Source organism: Sus scrofa, chromosome 6, assembly GCF_054392235.1.
Source record: "Sus scrofa isolate SSC_HxYL_T2T_F1_AM1 chromosome 6, Sscrofa_HxYL_maternal_Yorkshire_Landrace_v2.0, whole genome shotgun sequence".
Classification (NCBI taxonomy): domain Eukaryota; kingdom Metazoa; phylum Chordata; class Mammalia; order Artiodactyla; family Suidae; genus Sus; species Sus scrofa.
In genome coordinates, this window is record NC_139388.1 from 103,537,518 (window position 1) to 103,554,104 (window position 16,587).

At 49.7% G+C, this 16,587-nt stretch overlaps 1 protein-coding gene and 1 long non-coding RNA gene across 26 annotated transcripts in view; one reads left to right on the forward strand and one right to left on the reverse strand.

Moving 5' to 3' along the window:
• Positions 1–7,717, forward strand: part of LOC102159707 (uncharacterized) — a 53,198-nt gene extending 45,481 nt beyond the window's left edge. For 2 of the 7 annotated variants that reach the window (XR_014807586.1, XR_014807590.1), the window contains 4 exons: positions 18–118; positions 409–608; positions 803–1,395; positions 3,540–7,717. This is a non-coding gene — a long non-coding RNA (uncharacterized LOC102159707). Of the gene's footprint in view, positions 1–17; positions 199–408; positions 609–802; positions 3,457–3,539 lie in introns of those variants that run through there. The other 5 variants (XR_014807588.1, XR_014807589.1, XR_014807585.1 and 2 more) reach the window with 4 other exon arrangements.
• Positions 1–16,587, reverse strand: part of MTCL1 (microtubule crosslinking factor 1) — a 117,470-nt gene that overhangs the window by 1,889 nt on the left and 98,994 nt on the right. For 8 of the 19 annotated variants that reach the window (XM_084964066.1, XM_084964065.1, XM_021096066.2 and 5 more), the window contains 4 exons: positions 15,719–15,973; positions 10,221–10,490; positions 7,840–7,871; positions 4,176–5,673 (listed from right to left, as the gene is read on the reverse strand). In XM_084964066.1, the coding sequence (XP_084820192.1) occupies positions 4,176–5,673; positions 7,840–7,871; positions 10,221–10,490; positions 15,719–15,973 (2,055 nt within the window). Of the gene's footprint in view, positions 1–1,562; positions 1,619–3,965; positions 5,674–7,839; positions 7,872–10,220; positions 10,491–15,718; positions 15,974–16,587 lie in introns of all 19 variants that reach the window. The other 11 variants (XM_084964059.1, XM_084964058.1, XM_084964057.1 and 8 more) reach the window with 5 other exon arrangements.

Genomic DNA, 16,587 nt, shown 5'->3' on the forward strand with positions numbered 1-16,587 from the left:
TCCCCTTTTCATTCTAGGGACTGTCGAGCTACCTGTCCTTAGTCTGGACAGGAGAGAGGACACCAAGATGTGGAATTGGTGGGCAGAGAGATGTGGGAAGCTGCAGCATGAGGAGACGGTGAGCGCTGCAGGGTCGAGCTGTCTGCCCAGAAGACCCTGAGAAGCTGTGATGGGGCCCACTGCACTGAAGAACATGGAGTGAGGCCCCTCAGAGCCCTTACAGCCGCAGGCAACCCAGAATGAGGGGCGGGTGGTCAGCAGAGAAGGGGAGCGACAGGAAGAGACGAGCTGGGTGAAGATGATGTAGAGCACAGGACAGATGGGGGAGGGGCTGCCACCAGGGCAGCAGCAAAGGAGCACTGACACATGATGACGCAGACATCTCTGCCTCTGCTGGTGGCATTCTAGGTGACTCCAGGGAGGCCGCCTCAGTAAAGCACTTATGCTAACGGAAACCATGACAACCAGAGACACCTCGTCTGTGAAAACAAGTCAGCCCTGAAACAGCCAAAATTAAACTACAAGTCCTCTCCTCACCCCAGCCCAGAGCATGGGATGGTGGCTGCGGAACCTGGTGCTGCTTTGTGTCTCTGGGTGTTGCAAGAGAGGTAGGTGTGTGTGTTGTGTATGTAAGAGTGCGGTCTGTTGTGTATCAGTGTGTGCAGGATCTGCTGTGTGCAGTTTGTGTGGCTGGGAGCTTTACTGCACCACTGCAGCCTGTTTCCATGTCACCGAGGCTGAGTGACATGGGCTTCTGTTAGTTTGTGCCACTTCTTTACTGGCATCTGTTGCACTCCTACAGGAAGAAATGTGAGACCATGAGTTCAAGGGGACGAAGTTCTCTACTAACACACCGCATACAAGAGCAAATGCTGCTGTCTTTTCCTCAGTAGCCCCCTGCAGGCATCCTCTCCTAACAGCACCTCGCATGGAAATGGCCTCTGGATCCATTCATTGTCATTTTTCATGGGGCACAAGCTTAGCCTTTGAAAGCTACATAAGGTGGGTTGGTGACTGTATCTTTGATCAGAGACAAGGTTGGTGTTTTCTCACAAGCCTCGATTCTGGCCCTGAAGGCAAATCTGCAATTTTTGGAGCAGGGATAATTTTGTTTATTCAATTAATGCATATTCACTGAGCACTTACTATGTCACCTATGGTGACCAAGAGGAAGGACAAGACATTTGCAGTTGTTCTCTCTAGTGTAGTTGTTGGAAAAAAAAAGCCTCGTGCATCATGGTCACACCTCATTACAGCGCATGGCTGTGTACACCGTCACCAAATACTGAGTGGAGCAGAGACTCCGCAGGCTGGACAGTCCCCTCTCCGGCCAATGTTCCTGTACTGATCTGGGAGCATCTGAGCTGCAAACTGCACCCAAGAGGAGAAATCTGGGTAGGACCTCTGCACTGAGCAGTCAGCAGTCGGGGGGGAGCAAGTGGGCATGGCCAGACCTGCCGTCCTCTCCCTACAGATCTCCCCAGGTGGCTGGGCCTCATCCTGTGAGTCAGATGCCAGCCCTGAGCTACAGACAGTGTGGAAAGAAGGAAGAAAGCACTTACGGCTTGAGGCAGCAGGGCTAGAGTCCCCAGGGGGCAGTTAGTAAGACAGTTTGGTTCTGGACAGAACAGACAGACAAAAGAAAAGCAAGTAGGTTGGAAGGCACTTTTTAAAAGAGAAGAACAGTAAAGGTTTAAAATCAACAGGTTCAGGGTCAGCCCTTCGGAGATGCGAGGTCTGGCAGAAGCGGGCACACAGGCCAGAGCAGGTGGAACCCTTAGCACAGAACCGCAGCAACTCCCTTCCCCTGGCCATTCTCCCTTCCCGAGCATTGGCATTTAACATTTCTAACACCTACGACTGCTCTTTCTGAAACAGCCCATGAAAAAGCCAGATTGTTTCAGAGACAATGATCAAGTGGCTGCTGCCCAGAATAAAACTTTGCCTTTGCATTTTCCACCAAGATATGGGGGGAAGGAAGCACTGCATTTTCCAAATTATACCCCCTCCACACCAGCCCTCCTGCTCATAGCTTCTCTCCATATCATGCATTGGTGCTATCAGTGCTACAATTTCAAGAGAAAGAGGAAGTAGTAGTTTGTTGGGTGAGGGGAGAAAGGGGGCACCTTGGTCACCTGTGTCTAGATGCCCCTGTGAACACTCTAGGAAAGAGTCCCCAGCAGGGGCTCATAGGAGGGTGGACATCAGAATTCATCCTGGTGACTTTGAAATGAAAACCCAGAACTAGCACTTAACTTATGGAGTGATGGGAATTCAGGTCAGGGCCAATTCCACTGGAATCTAGAATAAGCACAATTCCAAGAGAAAGGAGAAAAAAGAGCCCATGACACTTTAACACTGCGTGAGAGCTCCATGAGGTTCTGAACCCCTTTAAACTGGCCATCACCTCTTCTGGTAGCAAACACACCAAGTGAGAAGAAAATCTGAACACTTTACAGAGGACCAGAGGGGTAGCACACAACTTTGTACAGATAGTATTTTCATGCCTTAGTGCTATATGATTCAGTCATGAAACCATTTCCTTTATATTATCACAGATTGCCCGCAGCATTCACTGCTAGTGACTCAAAGCATTTTTTAGTCCCTAAAATTAACTTCTATTTAGTCTCTAATACAAACAGACGCCACAGACAGGTCAGTTAATGCTTGGGGATAAAGCTCTCATTCCAACTCCAGGTCCCTAAGAAGGTGGGGGCACCCCCGCAACACACACACACACACACCCGCAACAGCAAACCACTTACCTGAGGGGTCCGGAGGGATGAGGTGACAAGTCCACAGAGGGCACTGGGTGTCACATGAGAATACAAGCGCCTTCTTAAGAGTATGTAAACAGCTTTATCACAGACACGCCAAGCTTTGGCAGGCGCATGCCACAGACCCGTCACTATGAGTGAGGTTAAAGCACATGGCACCGCCCTTTCTGTAGGTCTCTGGCAGTTTCACATGGTTCAGTCCTTTTCATGCTTAGAATATGTATTCTGAGTTAAATGCTGGCTGGTACCAGGAAGCTGAACATTCCTTTTTCCACTGTGGGAAACTTGGAGCAGAGGGTGGGTCAGGTGACACTGGAAACACCACCTCACCTGTGCAGGGGGCACTGCAGTCCAGGGAATGGGTGTCTCCCTCTCTCCTGCGCCCCCGCTCTTTACTTCTCAGACCTCTGCTGTCTGCCCTGCCTGGAGAATGCTTACCAGGGTATGGATTCCACTTCTGTGGGTTGTGCATCTGGGTTCCTGGGGTGGGTGGTCAGGCCTCAACCCCAGGTCTGCACATGGGGGTGTGTGACTCCCAGCACTGCATACTGTGAGGCCAACATCACTGTGTTTACACAGTGCATTAGCATTTGGCTGTAGTTTATTCTGCTCATACCTGAAGTGAAAATGGGAATTGTTTTTTTTATAAAGCGGTACAATTATACCACATGTGAATATACTCAGAGCAGAAGTCAAGGTCGACTGAATAGCAAGAAACCTTAAGGGAGATATAATCTCATGTGATAACATGTGTGGTCACAGGTAATGTGCTCGTAATGGGTCATGTGTACAGGGATCGAATCTCCCTGTATGAAGGCAGGACTTTGACCAGTGCATTTGTCTGACCTGGTTTTACTGCTGAGGACTCAGAGGTTTGGGACTCGAGAGATGGAAACTGCTGTCTGCACAGAAGCCAGCACTGGACTCCAGATATCCACTTGGACATTCTGTCCACCCTGTCCAAGGTGTCTCCATCTACCTTGTCAAAGCCTTCTCATGTCGTCACACAAAGAGCTGGAGCAGAAAGCCTAGCATCACACACACGCTCCCAGGACACAGACTCCCCCAGGAAGAGGGTAGATGTGACCCCAAGTGAAAAGGCCAGATAAGCAAATGAGCTTCCATCACTGAGGCCCAAGCAGACGACCTGAGTTGACTCCTGAGTTACTTCAAACCACCCCTACCTACCTTGCTCAGCAGTTCTCTTTAAGAGCAGCTCAGGGCTCAAGTTTCTGCTCACCCCAGGCTCCCATAAACCCCGCATCTTCCCAGCTCACAGGAACCCCTTAGTGGACAAGGCTTCCTGAAATCCAACGACCTGAAGCAGCCCAGGTTTGGCTGTGCCCGACATTGAAAAGGACAGCAGTGGGGCAGGTAGGGGGCACTAGCATCCATTACCTCGATGGACACTGGCTCGGCTCTGACCGCTTCTCCCCCATGGCTGTCTCCGCTGAGACTGGGGGTGCCGTGGGCAGCCTGCCTCCGCTCCTCCTTTAAGGCGTGTTCCAACAGCTTCCTGTTGAGGATCCGGGCGACGTTCTCAGTGAGTGTATAGCCGGGGGGAGCAGACAGGTCCTGCCTCACAGGCGTGCTCTCGCCCCCTTCCTCCCTGCACGTCTCAGAGCCGCCCCCGATGGGGCTGGGTGACCGTCCCCGGGAGCTGGGGCTGGTTTCCTGGCCTGGGCCCAGTTCTGGCCGGGGCTCTGCTGAGCGAGACCGACTGGCAGCCCGCAGCCCCTTCTGGAAGGGGTCCTGCACCACAGGGCTGTGGTCGATGATGTTGAAGAGGCTGGAGAGGCCATCGTTGATGGCGGTGTGCACAGGGCTCTCCCGCGTGGTGGTGGAGCGGGCCCAGGCTGACTCACTGCACCCCTTCTGCCCCAGCCCTGGGGAAGTCCTATTTGGCTGCTCAGCTTTAGGGAGGGGCTTCCTCTGCAGCTTGGGAGACCCATACTTGGGGGAGCAGCACGTGCGTTCAAACTTGGCCTGCACCTTCTCGATGGCTGGGGCCACCTGCCTGCTCCTGAGGCCGCGTGATGGAGAGGATGCGGGGGTGGCACCACTGCCTGCCTTGGGCGTGAGACACTTGTGGGGGCTGCTGGTGATGGCGCTGCCCCGCAGGGCCTCGGTCTGCAGGCCGATGCTGATGGTCTGAACAGTCTGTGTCCCCGTCGTCCGGGACCCGTTGGTCTGACAGGCTATGTCCTTGACTGGAGGCTCACCTGGGCCAGAGCAGACGGTGTTCCTGACGGAGAAGGCCACCTCCTTCATGTCGTCACTCATGTTCTTGGACATCTCCAGGCTGTGCAGAGAGGAGGAGAAACCTAGGGGGTTGCCCAGGGCACTGTCAAGGGGCTGAAGCCCCCCCTCCGTGTAGTCCCGGGGGTGCCTGGAGGCGGCACAAGGCCACCTGCTAAGCACTTGTTCTGAGAGGCCCCCCTTGGTGTCCCCTGGGCTCCCGCGGACCCTGCCCTCGCCACCTGCCGCCATGATCCCATCCAGCCTGCGCACGGCAGGTGGGCTGTGCAGCACCCTCACCCCGGCCTGCTCGGTGCAGACCAGGCTCCTCAGGGGCTGCTTCTGGCAGTGCTCCGGGCTGGTCATGGTGTCCGTGGTCAGGGTGACACTCGTGGTGAGGTACCAAGAAGATTCAGGGAAAGGCTCGGCACCAAACTCGGGCCCCTCTCGCACCCCCTCAGTCCTGTCTGCCCAGGGGTCTGGGGGCCCATCGTCCCAGCTCTTGGTGTTGAACTCCTCGATGTACTTGAGGTCGTCAGGGGAGAGGGGTGGGGTGATATCCTCCTTGTTGCTGGCCGCTGGCAGGCCCTTCTCTGGCAGGAAGGGCGAGCCATCCATCAGGCGCTGGAACTCTGACATGGACGACACGGACACAGCCCTGGGGAGGGGAGACGGGGAAGAGATCAGCTGGCCAGCCAAACAAGGGCGGGATGCAGATGGGCGAGCTGCTGCTGACAGACGTGGAGGGGGAGGAAGATTCCTCAACATTTTAGCACTTTTGTCCTTATATTTCTATTTGACATGAATTTACTGGCTGCCTCCTATAGGGCCCGGAGGCGCTGCATGATGTCCTGGGGATTCTAACATCTCAAGGGTGGGGGGAGTTGCAGAGTCTCAGTGGTGGCTGGGAAGGTGGCTGGGGTTGGGGCCATGCCTGTCACTGAAGCTCTGGGCCCTCTGGCCTGGAATCCCTCCTGATGGGGTGGTGGGATGGGAGGTGTCTGCAGACTCACTTTCTGAACTTGACCGCACTCTCACAGGACACACTCATATCCACCCATCTCCAGAGCAGAGGTTTAAATACCTGCAGTTCTAGGCAGCCCAGGCCTTGCTGAAGGCTCTCGGACGGAGTGCCATTACTGAGGGGAGGCAGGACTGGGGTGGGGGGTGCCACACAGGCTGGCCTGCAGAGCTGGCCAAGCTCTGGGTGGCTTTGGCATCCTCGGGGCAAACGCTCTGTGGTCGTCACTACAGAGTAAAAAGCAGCTACCTCTGATATCCTTAGGCAGTGCATCTTGTTATTTCTTACCAGAGGCAAGTACAGGTTTTTGCAATTTTTAGAAACACTGTACACCCTGTCCCATGGGTCTGTGAATAACGAAGCTGGCTGTAACCAGCACCAAAAATAACGAAATGGAGAGGGGGGAAGTCTGCCACAAGGTCTTAAACTTTCTGGGTAAGCAGGACTGTCCTCTTCTTGCCTCTGGTCCAGCCCAGGAGATGCTGAATCCGCAGTGAGCCTCAGAACACTGTTCCCTGGGGTCCACGATGCTCTTCAGAAACCGAAACCCTGACCCTTCCCACATTTCCTGCATGTAGCTCACTCATCTGGCCCTTGTGTCTGTCCTCAGAGGAACTTCTGAGTTAAGTCAGTGGCATCTGTGCAGAGATTTTCTGCCTCTAGAGCTTGTGTTGAATATTGTGGGTGAAGAAAGGAGACTCATCAAGCTCAGAGGAGTGGAGGCCAAACAAAACGAATGGCAAAAACCAGGATGCATGCGAAACACGTGCAGGCATAGGAATATGCACAGGAGAAAGAGGAACAAGCAAAACTGCAGGAAGCAAGAGTTTTAGGGGACATGGGGACGCGGACACATTCTCAGGACACTGATAATGTTCAGATTTTACAGGCATGGCATCCTTTTGAAATTAATAGAAGCAATTCAGATAAAAACAACTAGCTATAGTGTAGGGAGGAAGAACAGTAGGCAATGAAATGATGACTAAATGTGGTGTGCTGATGATTCTGTCCCAGGCACTGCCTGAGACCAAACAAGACATAGCCTGGGGACAGACATGCAGTGGCAACTCTAGCGTTTAGATGGATCCAGCAAAAAGCAAAATGGGAAGGAGACAGTGGTTCACAGGAAAATCAGGGACAGGGTGATCTGAAAATAAAATAGTACATAAAGATCTGTAAAGAAAAGTTGTGGGCATGTATGTGCGTGGTCAGGGCAGGGAGGGGGGTTATGGGAAAACTCTGCTTTCCCCTGGGTTGTATCATTTTAATGTTTCAAATTAAAGGAGTTAGTGTACATGTGCCTTTTCAGAGGAGTCCCACCTTACATATATGGGTTATTAGAACAGATGATTACTCACAGCAGCTACTTTGTATTTCCTTCAGGGATGACTGCCAGAGAACTACTGTACCAAGTTCTCCTGGGAGAGCTTTTAAATAGTTAGTGTATACAGTGTCTCACATCAGGTCAAGAGGGAGTTTCTCCAGACTTTAAACTAGAAGGGATTTCAAAAAACCAGGTAACACAATCATCCATCTATATTCACAACACACAACTGTAAACACAAGGCTCTTACCACGACACTTATACACATGAAGGTGGCAAAATGCTGGCCTTTTCACTGCTAGTAATTTAAAACACTGTATTTATCAAATTGATAATAAAGCAACTACTTATCCAGAAGTCTTAGTCTAAGTCATTTTTGAAGAGAGTGTCACAGTAGATTGCAGCGTCAAGAGGGAATTTTAAGACCAGGAGGTTTCTCACAGTAGTAGCCTACTGTGGTTCTCACCAATCTTACTTACCTTTGAAGATTTCCCTTGTGATTTTCTTCTTCCTATAAAGAAGTAAATTTGTCTGAATCAGTTAATATTGGTGGCCCCAGAGCCTTTGGGTTTCTAAGTGATTTGTTTTGCTCTTAGGAAAATACCATTTAAAATGTACATGGAAGCCAAGTTTGGGTCAGGAGTGCCTCTGCCCCTCAGCCCTTTAAAGTACAGAGATGAAACCAGAATCCATGGGGTAATGAGGAGTTTGAGTCCAGGAGGGCGCACATGAGTGGGAAAAAAATGGTCTGTGAATTTTGTCTCGGAGGTGTTTGTCCTGTGCTCCTCAAAGGGTGTCATGGAGTTCCCATTATGGTGCAGCAGTAAGGAACCCAACTAGTATCCATGAGGACACACGTTCCATCCCTGGCCTCACTCAGTGGGTTAAGGATCCAGCATTGCTGTGAGCTGTGGTGTAGGTGGCAGATGAGGCTTGGATCCAGCACACTGGGGAAGCTGGACTTTGATCCTGTTTCTCAGAAATGGCTGTGGCATAGGCTGGCAGCTGCAGCTCCAATTCGACCCCTAGCCTGTTGAATTCCCATATGCCACTGGTGTGGACTATAAAAAGAATTTTTAAAAAAAGTATGATCTTCCTCAAAGGGCGTTGCTAAGTACTTCAAAGTTGGCTCTTGAAATGACTGAAGGAATACATCAGTGTGTGTGTGTGTGTGTGTGTGTGTGTGAGAGAGAGAGAGAGAGAGAGAGAGAGAGAGAGAGAGAGAGAGAGAGAGAGAGAGAGAGAGAGAGAGAGAGGGAGGGAGGGGGAAGAGCGAAGAGGAAGATGAGGCCAAAGTAAGTTAGGGGACAGACATCCCTTGGCCTCAGCCTGGCCACAGACGTGGCTGTGAGAGGTACAGCCCACTATGTATAAAATAAATAAGCTACAAGGACATACTGTATAGCACAGTGGATAACGTGAGTATTTTATAATAACTATAAGTAGACCATAATCTTTAAACATTGTGGATCATGTACTGTACACCTGTAACTGACAAGGTCCAGGGACTGTACTTCAATACAGAAAAGAAGGCGGTATGACATATTAGAGTCAGAGCACTTGGTCTGAAGTGCCACCATTTGGAATCCAGGAAGGTCTAGTGTAAAGCGTGCACACAGTTCTCCTAAGGAAACCTCTCTGGGGACCCAGTCCCGGGGACTGAAGGCCCCAGTGAGCCTCCGGGGTGGCGGGACTGACTGCTGCACAGCAAACCTCAGGGAGCCCTGGCCCCTACCTGCAGGTCAGCGTGGTCCCACCACTTTGGGGCCTGGCTGTCCCCACCCAGACAGTTCGTCTCTGTGGGTGGCACCTGGGAGGTTGCCAGTGGCTATCTGGGGTGGCACACTGGTGATGTCACCTCTGCTGGGTACAGGTGCAGGAGGAGAGGGCACCAGACCTCGCTGACCCCCTGACTGAGGGGTCCCTGCTTCCAACAGCGCTGCCTGATGGGCACTCCTGTCTGCTAAGCGCATGGAGCAGGTCACATGACAGGTGTAGCCACCGTGAAGTTGGCTCACAGGTAAAGATTCCCAAAATCAGTTTTTAAAAGCTGGTTTTTAAAAACTCCTAACCAGAAAAATCCAATGTTGTGCCATGGAGATTTCTGCACAGGGATAAGCTTTCCCGTTTGCTGATCTAAGTTATATAGGTTTCTAGTGTTGGATTTTTTTTTCCTTTTGTACTAAGATATTTATTGCATCACATTGGTTAGTGACACCTGCTACTTCCAGTGTGAGGCACTTTCTTTTTTTGTGTGGCCATGCCCAGGCCAGGGAACTTGGGCCAAGGTGGCAACCTGAGCTGCTGCAATGACAACGCTAGATCCTTAACTCACTGAGCCACAAAGAGATGAGTTTCTTTTAAAACAGGCCTTTTTACATTATCCATACATATTCTGGAATCTTGGGCCAGGGAACCTGGGCCATGGTGGCAACCTGAGCTGCTGCAATGACAAAGCTGGATCCTTAACTCACTGAGCCACAAAGAGATGAGTTTCCTTTAAAACAGGCCTTTTTACATTATCCATACATATTCTGGAATCAAAAGACTGTGCTTTCATTGAAGGAAAAGTTGAAGCTCTCTACTTCCCGGAATGACCTACTTCCTCCTGTGTTTCACCAAACACCCCCATTCACACAGGACACAGCTGCTAAATTTCCAAACCCAAGACAAGTGGCAAAGTAAAGCAGAACTCTGGGGTCAGGACCCTCAAGCTAGGCTCCTGTGTCATGAAGGGTTGGTTTTTACTGACCCCAGAGGCCACGGTATGCAAAACCCAGGTGTGCCAGCCCCCTGACCAGCTTCCAGAGCCCCACCCTCAGCCCCACAGCAAGAAACTGGCCCCCAAACCCAGGCCAACCTCAGGGAAGCAGTTCCTGAACTCCCTCTGTGGCCCATGGGCCAGGGGCTCCTCGGGCTCATCATCCAGAGACAGGGCATCCAAGTAGAGGTTCTCCCGGGCCGAGCACCTGTCGGACTCCTTCAGCTTGGACAGCGGCCGGTCCTCAAAGGCAGTGGAGTCGGCATCCGAGCATGGCCACATCCCTGCGTGGGCACAGGAGTGGTCGTCACCTTCGTTTTGATCACGGAGGAAGCTGCCACCTCTCCGGGGACTGTGTTCTTTCTGCAGCTTGAGGGTTTTAAAAACGAAAACAATTAGGAGTTCCTGTCGTGGCTTAGTGGAAACGAATCTGAATAGTATCCATGAGGATGAAGGTTTGATCCCTGGCCTTGCTTGGTGGGTTGAGGATCTGGCATTGCCATAGCTGTGGTATAGGTCACAGATGTGGCTCGGATCTGACATTGCTATGGCTGTGGTGTAGGTCAGCAGCTGCAGCTCTGATTCAACCCCTAGCCTGGGAACTTCCATATGCCATGAGCGTGGACCTAAAAGACAAAAGACAAAAAAAAAAAAACAAAAAAAACCCCAAAAAACAAAAAACAATTAAGCCTCGTTTTCTGTGCCTCCTTCATCATGGTTTCTTCACAACTGTGGTCCATCTGAAAGACGGTGAGAAGTTGGTGTTCTTCAAGTTCTGACCTTAATTTCAAAAATAACATGGTGCGAATGTTTTTTTAAAAGTCACATTTTTTTTCTGGGCTAGAAATGTCTGCGTTAACTACACGCAAGCCACGTCCTTCTCATGAGGACATATGTGATTGCATATAATCCAGAACTGTGCTCCCAGGAAACTACACATTTATCTTTTAAAATCTAAGACTGCCAAATGATGTATTCAGAACTCCCTTTTTATAATTACCTTCAGAACTCAAGGCACACTCTGGAAAACTATCAGTGATAGCAGACTGCTGAGGGTGAATTAGGTTTTCCTTATGAGCAGGGTTTCCAGTCATTTCGAAAGGGTCCTGTACAGATCCTGGGTTATAACTACTGGATGTTGACAATAACTTACACATGGCTCCAGAGGATAAAAATTTAGCTACAGAGATAATTCAAGATGTGGGATGACTGGAAAAAGACATAAACTACGTAGTTCATCAGTCATCTTTCCCCTGACTCAGTAAACTCGAGGAACAGCAGTGGGGAACCCCAGGCCACCCGAATTTCAGGGTCCTGAGTGCAAAGCACTGCATGTGGCTGCTCTGCTGGGAGGTTTCAGGTACCCAACTCTTTGCTCAATTTCGCCACCTGTAAAATGGGTGCACCTCCTCCTGAGGCTGTAGGGGTGCCCTGTGGAGCTCAGGGTGTGTCAGTGGGGCCACTGTTGACTCTGCTCAGGTCTGCATGATTCCTTGGGCCTGAGGTGCCCTGATAGACGCCTCTCCCTTCACAGCACAGGGTCGGGGGCTTTAGGAGGGAGCCATGGGGAACCACAGGGACATATGTGTGCTTTCACCCCCTCCTGGGCTCCCCTCCCACCTCCCTCCAAAATGGGCACAGAGGCAGAGCTGAGAGCTGGATGGTTAATGGTCTGTTCTGGTGCCATGCTCACAGCTGCACCACGCTGGCCACTCTTTGGAGTAAGTGAATCTCTGAGTGACTCAAGGGACCTTTGCACTTGTCTGAAGGGGTGGCGGGAATGCTGAGATGGTGCCAGGAAGCTCTAAGCCTCCCTTGGAAGCATGCCAATTTGTGTTTTAACAAAGCATCTTTCACAAGCTACACCTTTCTGTCCCAACTGGAGCCTTCACCCACAGGCTGGATAAGTGAGGCCTGTGTGTCATCGAGAACAAAGCCATGTGGAGTGATGGGGACAACAGATTTTTACTCATTTCTATTAATTTCTGAGGTGGTGGAACCAAAGTCCCAGAATATTGTCATCATTCTAGAAGAAAGATGGTGATTCAAGCAGCCAGAGCTTAAATGTTTGAGTCTGAGGCAGGATCACAGTTGAATCATCGAACAAGCATCACCCTGGGTTTCAGCTTAGCCCCCTTTGGCTCTTCACCACCGCCCCCCAACCCTGGTGATACGGTTTTTCGAGTTCTCTTACAGATGCAAAATACTTTCTTTTTGTTTGTTTGTTTGTTTCTTTTTTTGCTTTTTAGGGCCACACCTGTGGCATATGGAAGTTCCCAAGCTAGGGGTTAAATCAGAGCTACAGCTACCGGCCTATGCCACAGCCATAGCAATGCGGGATCTGAGCTCTTTAAAAAAAAAAAAAAAAAAAAAAAAAAAATCCTACTGGATAGCACAGGGCACTCTATTCAATATCCTGTGATAAACCATAATGCAAAAGAATATATATGTGTAAAACTGAGTCACTCTGTTGTACAGCAGAAATGAACACAATATTGTAAATCATCTATACTCCAATAAAATTTTAAAAAAAGGAAAGCTTTTTATTATGTTCATCTAATGCATGTTAGTGCAATTTAGTTTCACCATATGATCATCTCTGAGCTATTCTGGGCACAGAATTAAAATGCAAGAATCACATTTGGAGATGTGCAGGGAGGGTGCGTGTGAAGAGGGGAGGAATGAGAGCAGAGGAGAGCGGTGAGCAAGCACATTCTCACTCAGCAAGGCAGGGCTGAAAAAATAAACCCGGGCAGCCTGAGCAATGCGTGCCAAAGCTGGCACTTGGCAGGCGCCCTAAGAACGAACCCGAGTGGTTTAGCTGGAGGTATCTGCTGCTAAGATGCCTCTACAGTGAGTAATAGAATATGGGGCCCCTAAAAGGATAGGGTTTCTCAGGAGGGTCATTTCAAACCAGGCATCAGCACCTACAGCACTGAAAACCCTGCAGCAGAACAACTTTTAATGCAAATACCTAATTTAAAAGATTTGCATTTCAGATAACACAGGAGACGATAAACAACTCAGAGTATGCCTTACTTGAATTGGTCATGAGAAAAGAAGGTTACTTTGTACACAGGTTTTAAAAGAACAGCCTGTCATGTTGTAGAGGTAACTGATTTGAGGAAGTCACTGGAAGAAGAATGGAATGATAGCAGAGCTTCCCTTTAATTCTTTAATACCAAGTCCTGGAGCCTCTGCAGGTTACTGGGGAACCTAACGACTCAAAGGAAAACACAGTGCGACTCCAAGAAAGTTAACTCTCATCCATCAGATCTGGGCTGAGACAAGACACGGTGATAAGATAGATGGTGTGTGTTACAGGACCGTAACCACATTCCCACAGTCATTCATCACATAAAACAGCACAGAAATTATGCAGGAATTTAATGACACTGGACAAGTGTGAGGCATGTGTCCTGAGAATGGAAAATGGATTTACTGTTACTTCTTTCACCATCTGTATTAGGTTATCACACACAAGGTTACAAGCCCACCACGTAGTCAAATATCAACGCCATACATCATGAAGAATGTCTGCCCATGTTTCCTGTTTATCTATAGAACGTGCAGCTAACAGTTAAATGAATGAACTCAAAAACTGGTAAAATATACACCACATACACACTTTAGCCAATTTCCTCTTTTACAGACTGCCTATAACCACTTTTTCTAATTTTCAGGATTGGATACTGTGATTTCTAAAATGTCAACTACTTGGGGAAAAGGCTGATTATTTTTGAAAGCCACAATTGCATATCTGGTGCATCACTGGCACAAACCCTCTTCTAAAAACAGTCGTGAAATCACTGTGCAAAGCCTGTGGGATCTGCCACACAGACTTCGGGAACAGATGGACGCCCAGAACCCACATGTCTCAAGTACATTTTGCTCAAAGCTGTTAACCTTTAGGACTGAGGTTCTGCAGCTGTCACCATGGTAGGACCAAGGCAGTAATGACAACCTAGAAATGGGCTTCCGTGCCTGCCTACTCTTATCTTTCAAATACAGTCTTCAAAGGAGGTGGCTGCTGTCCCCAGGGCATTAACTCCTAGAAAATTGTTCATCAATGTCTTACTCAATTTTCCTTCACTAGAAATACCTCATTCCCCAAAGTAAAATAAAATCCTAAAAGACTTGCTTAACTTACACCCAAGGTGTGACTTCCAGAATGAAGCCATGCCCAGACCAACAAGCCAACAGTGAACAAGCGAAGGGGTGGGTGAGGATGTCCTGTGGGAGGGACAGCCAGTGGTCCTGGGGGAGGCCAGGAGGGGACCTCCCTGATAAGGGGTGCCTGGAGTAACCACGACTCTGGTTAGCTAAGGCTGGCTCAACCTGACCATTTTGTCAGCGAACGTGTTGCTTCAGTCCCTGTGATTTCCACTCGACAACTGATCCCAGAGGATTTAAGACAGACAATTCCTCTCAAGTGCCACGCTTCTAGGCCAAACAGGAAGTGGCTAACTGCTCCTTCCATAGAATTTGAGGAATTCTGAAAGGAGCCCTGTCACCTACAGTCCAGTGACTCAGCTGTGTGAGTAACTGAACCCAGGAAAGACATCAGCGCCTTTTCATCTGTGCTGTGCTTGCTGCTTCTCAGGAGTTTCAGAGCCAAAGGGCTCCTGGTCTTTTCAGTTTTCTCCCCCCACCCGCCCCCCGAAAACAGACAGAGAAACTAACCTTTGCCACGGCACCTGCAGAACCCAGGGACCATGTCTGGGTCTAATGCAGCACATTTTCCAAAAGGCTCCCAGGGAACTGCAGGAAGTATGGGTGTTTGCGATAGAGGAATGAGGGTATCCTTCCTGATTGCACTTTCTTATTAAGATACTTCCTAGAGGCCGTGTGAATTGACAAGTGTAACAGGCTGAAATACATCAAACACATGCTATGCAAAAACCCAGCTAGGGAGGAATCCCACTCCTTCATCAATTTAATGTGGAAGTGTAACTCGTGCAGCTCTCAGGCAAGACCACAGCTACGCAAGCCGCCCTGAGTCTGGCGCAATGCCGAGAATGATCCTTCATAGAAGAACAACTCCCCTCTCCCCTGAACGCATCTGCATTTTTGAATTGTTTGTTTCGCTGGAGATGATGAACCACCAGTTACCTCCCCTGGCTGTGTCCTCTCCAGTCACAGCTCAGCAAGACCCAGAGCAGGTGCGAACAGCCTGACTTCCAACTTAATTCAGCAATTTCTTTACTAGTGAACAATTCCATTGAAGTTGGAGCAGTCACTGTGACCACATCTTTAGTGGCAAACTTACAAGTTAGTTTGCTTTTTAGCAGAAATCACTTTCAGAGACTGGAAATAACCTCACCTTTCATGTTTAGTCTTTAAGTACCTTTAAAAAGTTATCCCCCGCCCCCACCCTTACACACACCACACACACAGGGAAGTTGCCTACAGAATTTGTAAAGAAAAGTGCTGTGTCATGGAAGGGCTGAGCCTGTCTCTGAAGCTAGAAGTCCGAGGATTTCTTGTCCTTCCTGTGGACGCTCCCAGATCAGCCTGATGTGGCAAAGCCCTCCATTTTTCCTGCCAAGTGGTTTCCAGGTCAGGTGAGGTGTCCCCTCCTCCCGGGCCATCCTCACCTGTTCGATCCTCCACAGCAGTTCCTTCTCCTGCCGCCCCCACTCCCGCCGCTCCCGGTCTAGGCGGTCCAGGAGCTCCACCTTCTCCCGGTTCCAGTTCTTCTCATTGTGGTGGATCTGCCAGCGCAGGTCCATGACCAGCCCGTGACTATCTGCCAGGAGCTTCTGGTGTGCCTCCCTCTCCTTCCTGAACGCCCCTTTGCTGTCGGCGTTGGAGCCCATGTCTCCCAAGCTCTTCTCCGTCTTTGCTTCCAGCTGTCAAGGAGAACAGACCTAAGGACTGAGTCCCTCACATTGTGGCATTTCTAAGTGAAGAAAACCTCAGCATATTCATGTATTATCCCTGGACACATGTTTAAACCAAGATTTGAGCAATCTCATGGAAGAAACAGTTTTCATCTTCAAAGTCCTAATTCTAATCATCTGACAGAGTCATCCAAAAGGTAAAGCAGTGAATCCGCCCTGCTTCCCAGTCTGCTCCTCACTCCCTCCCCTACTATTAAGTCACCACCATCTCTCCCCTGTCCTGCTGAATAGCTCCTTGAGGGCAGGCGTATGTCTGTCCCTGTATCTTTAGCCCCCATATGGAGCCTAACAGTCTATGACACACATGTCAAACCTCCAGGAGGTTAAAGAGCAAAACAAAAACAAAAACAAGCACAACACCTCTCCTACCTAGACATCACATGCAAAGTGATGAAAATCAAACTAGAAACCTTAGAAGCAGACAGAGAAAAAAATATATGGCACAGAAGAGCACACACCAAGGCACACAGGTGAGAATGACGGCAGACGTCTCCTCAGAAACCATGTAAGTCAGGGCACAATGGAGTGACATCTTGAAAGGGGAAAATGTCAACAGAACTCTA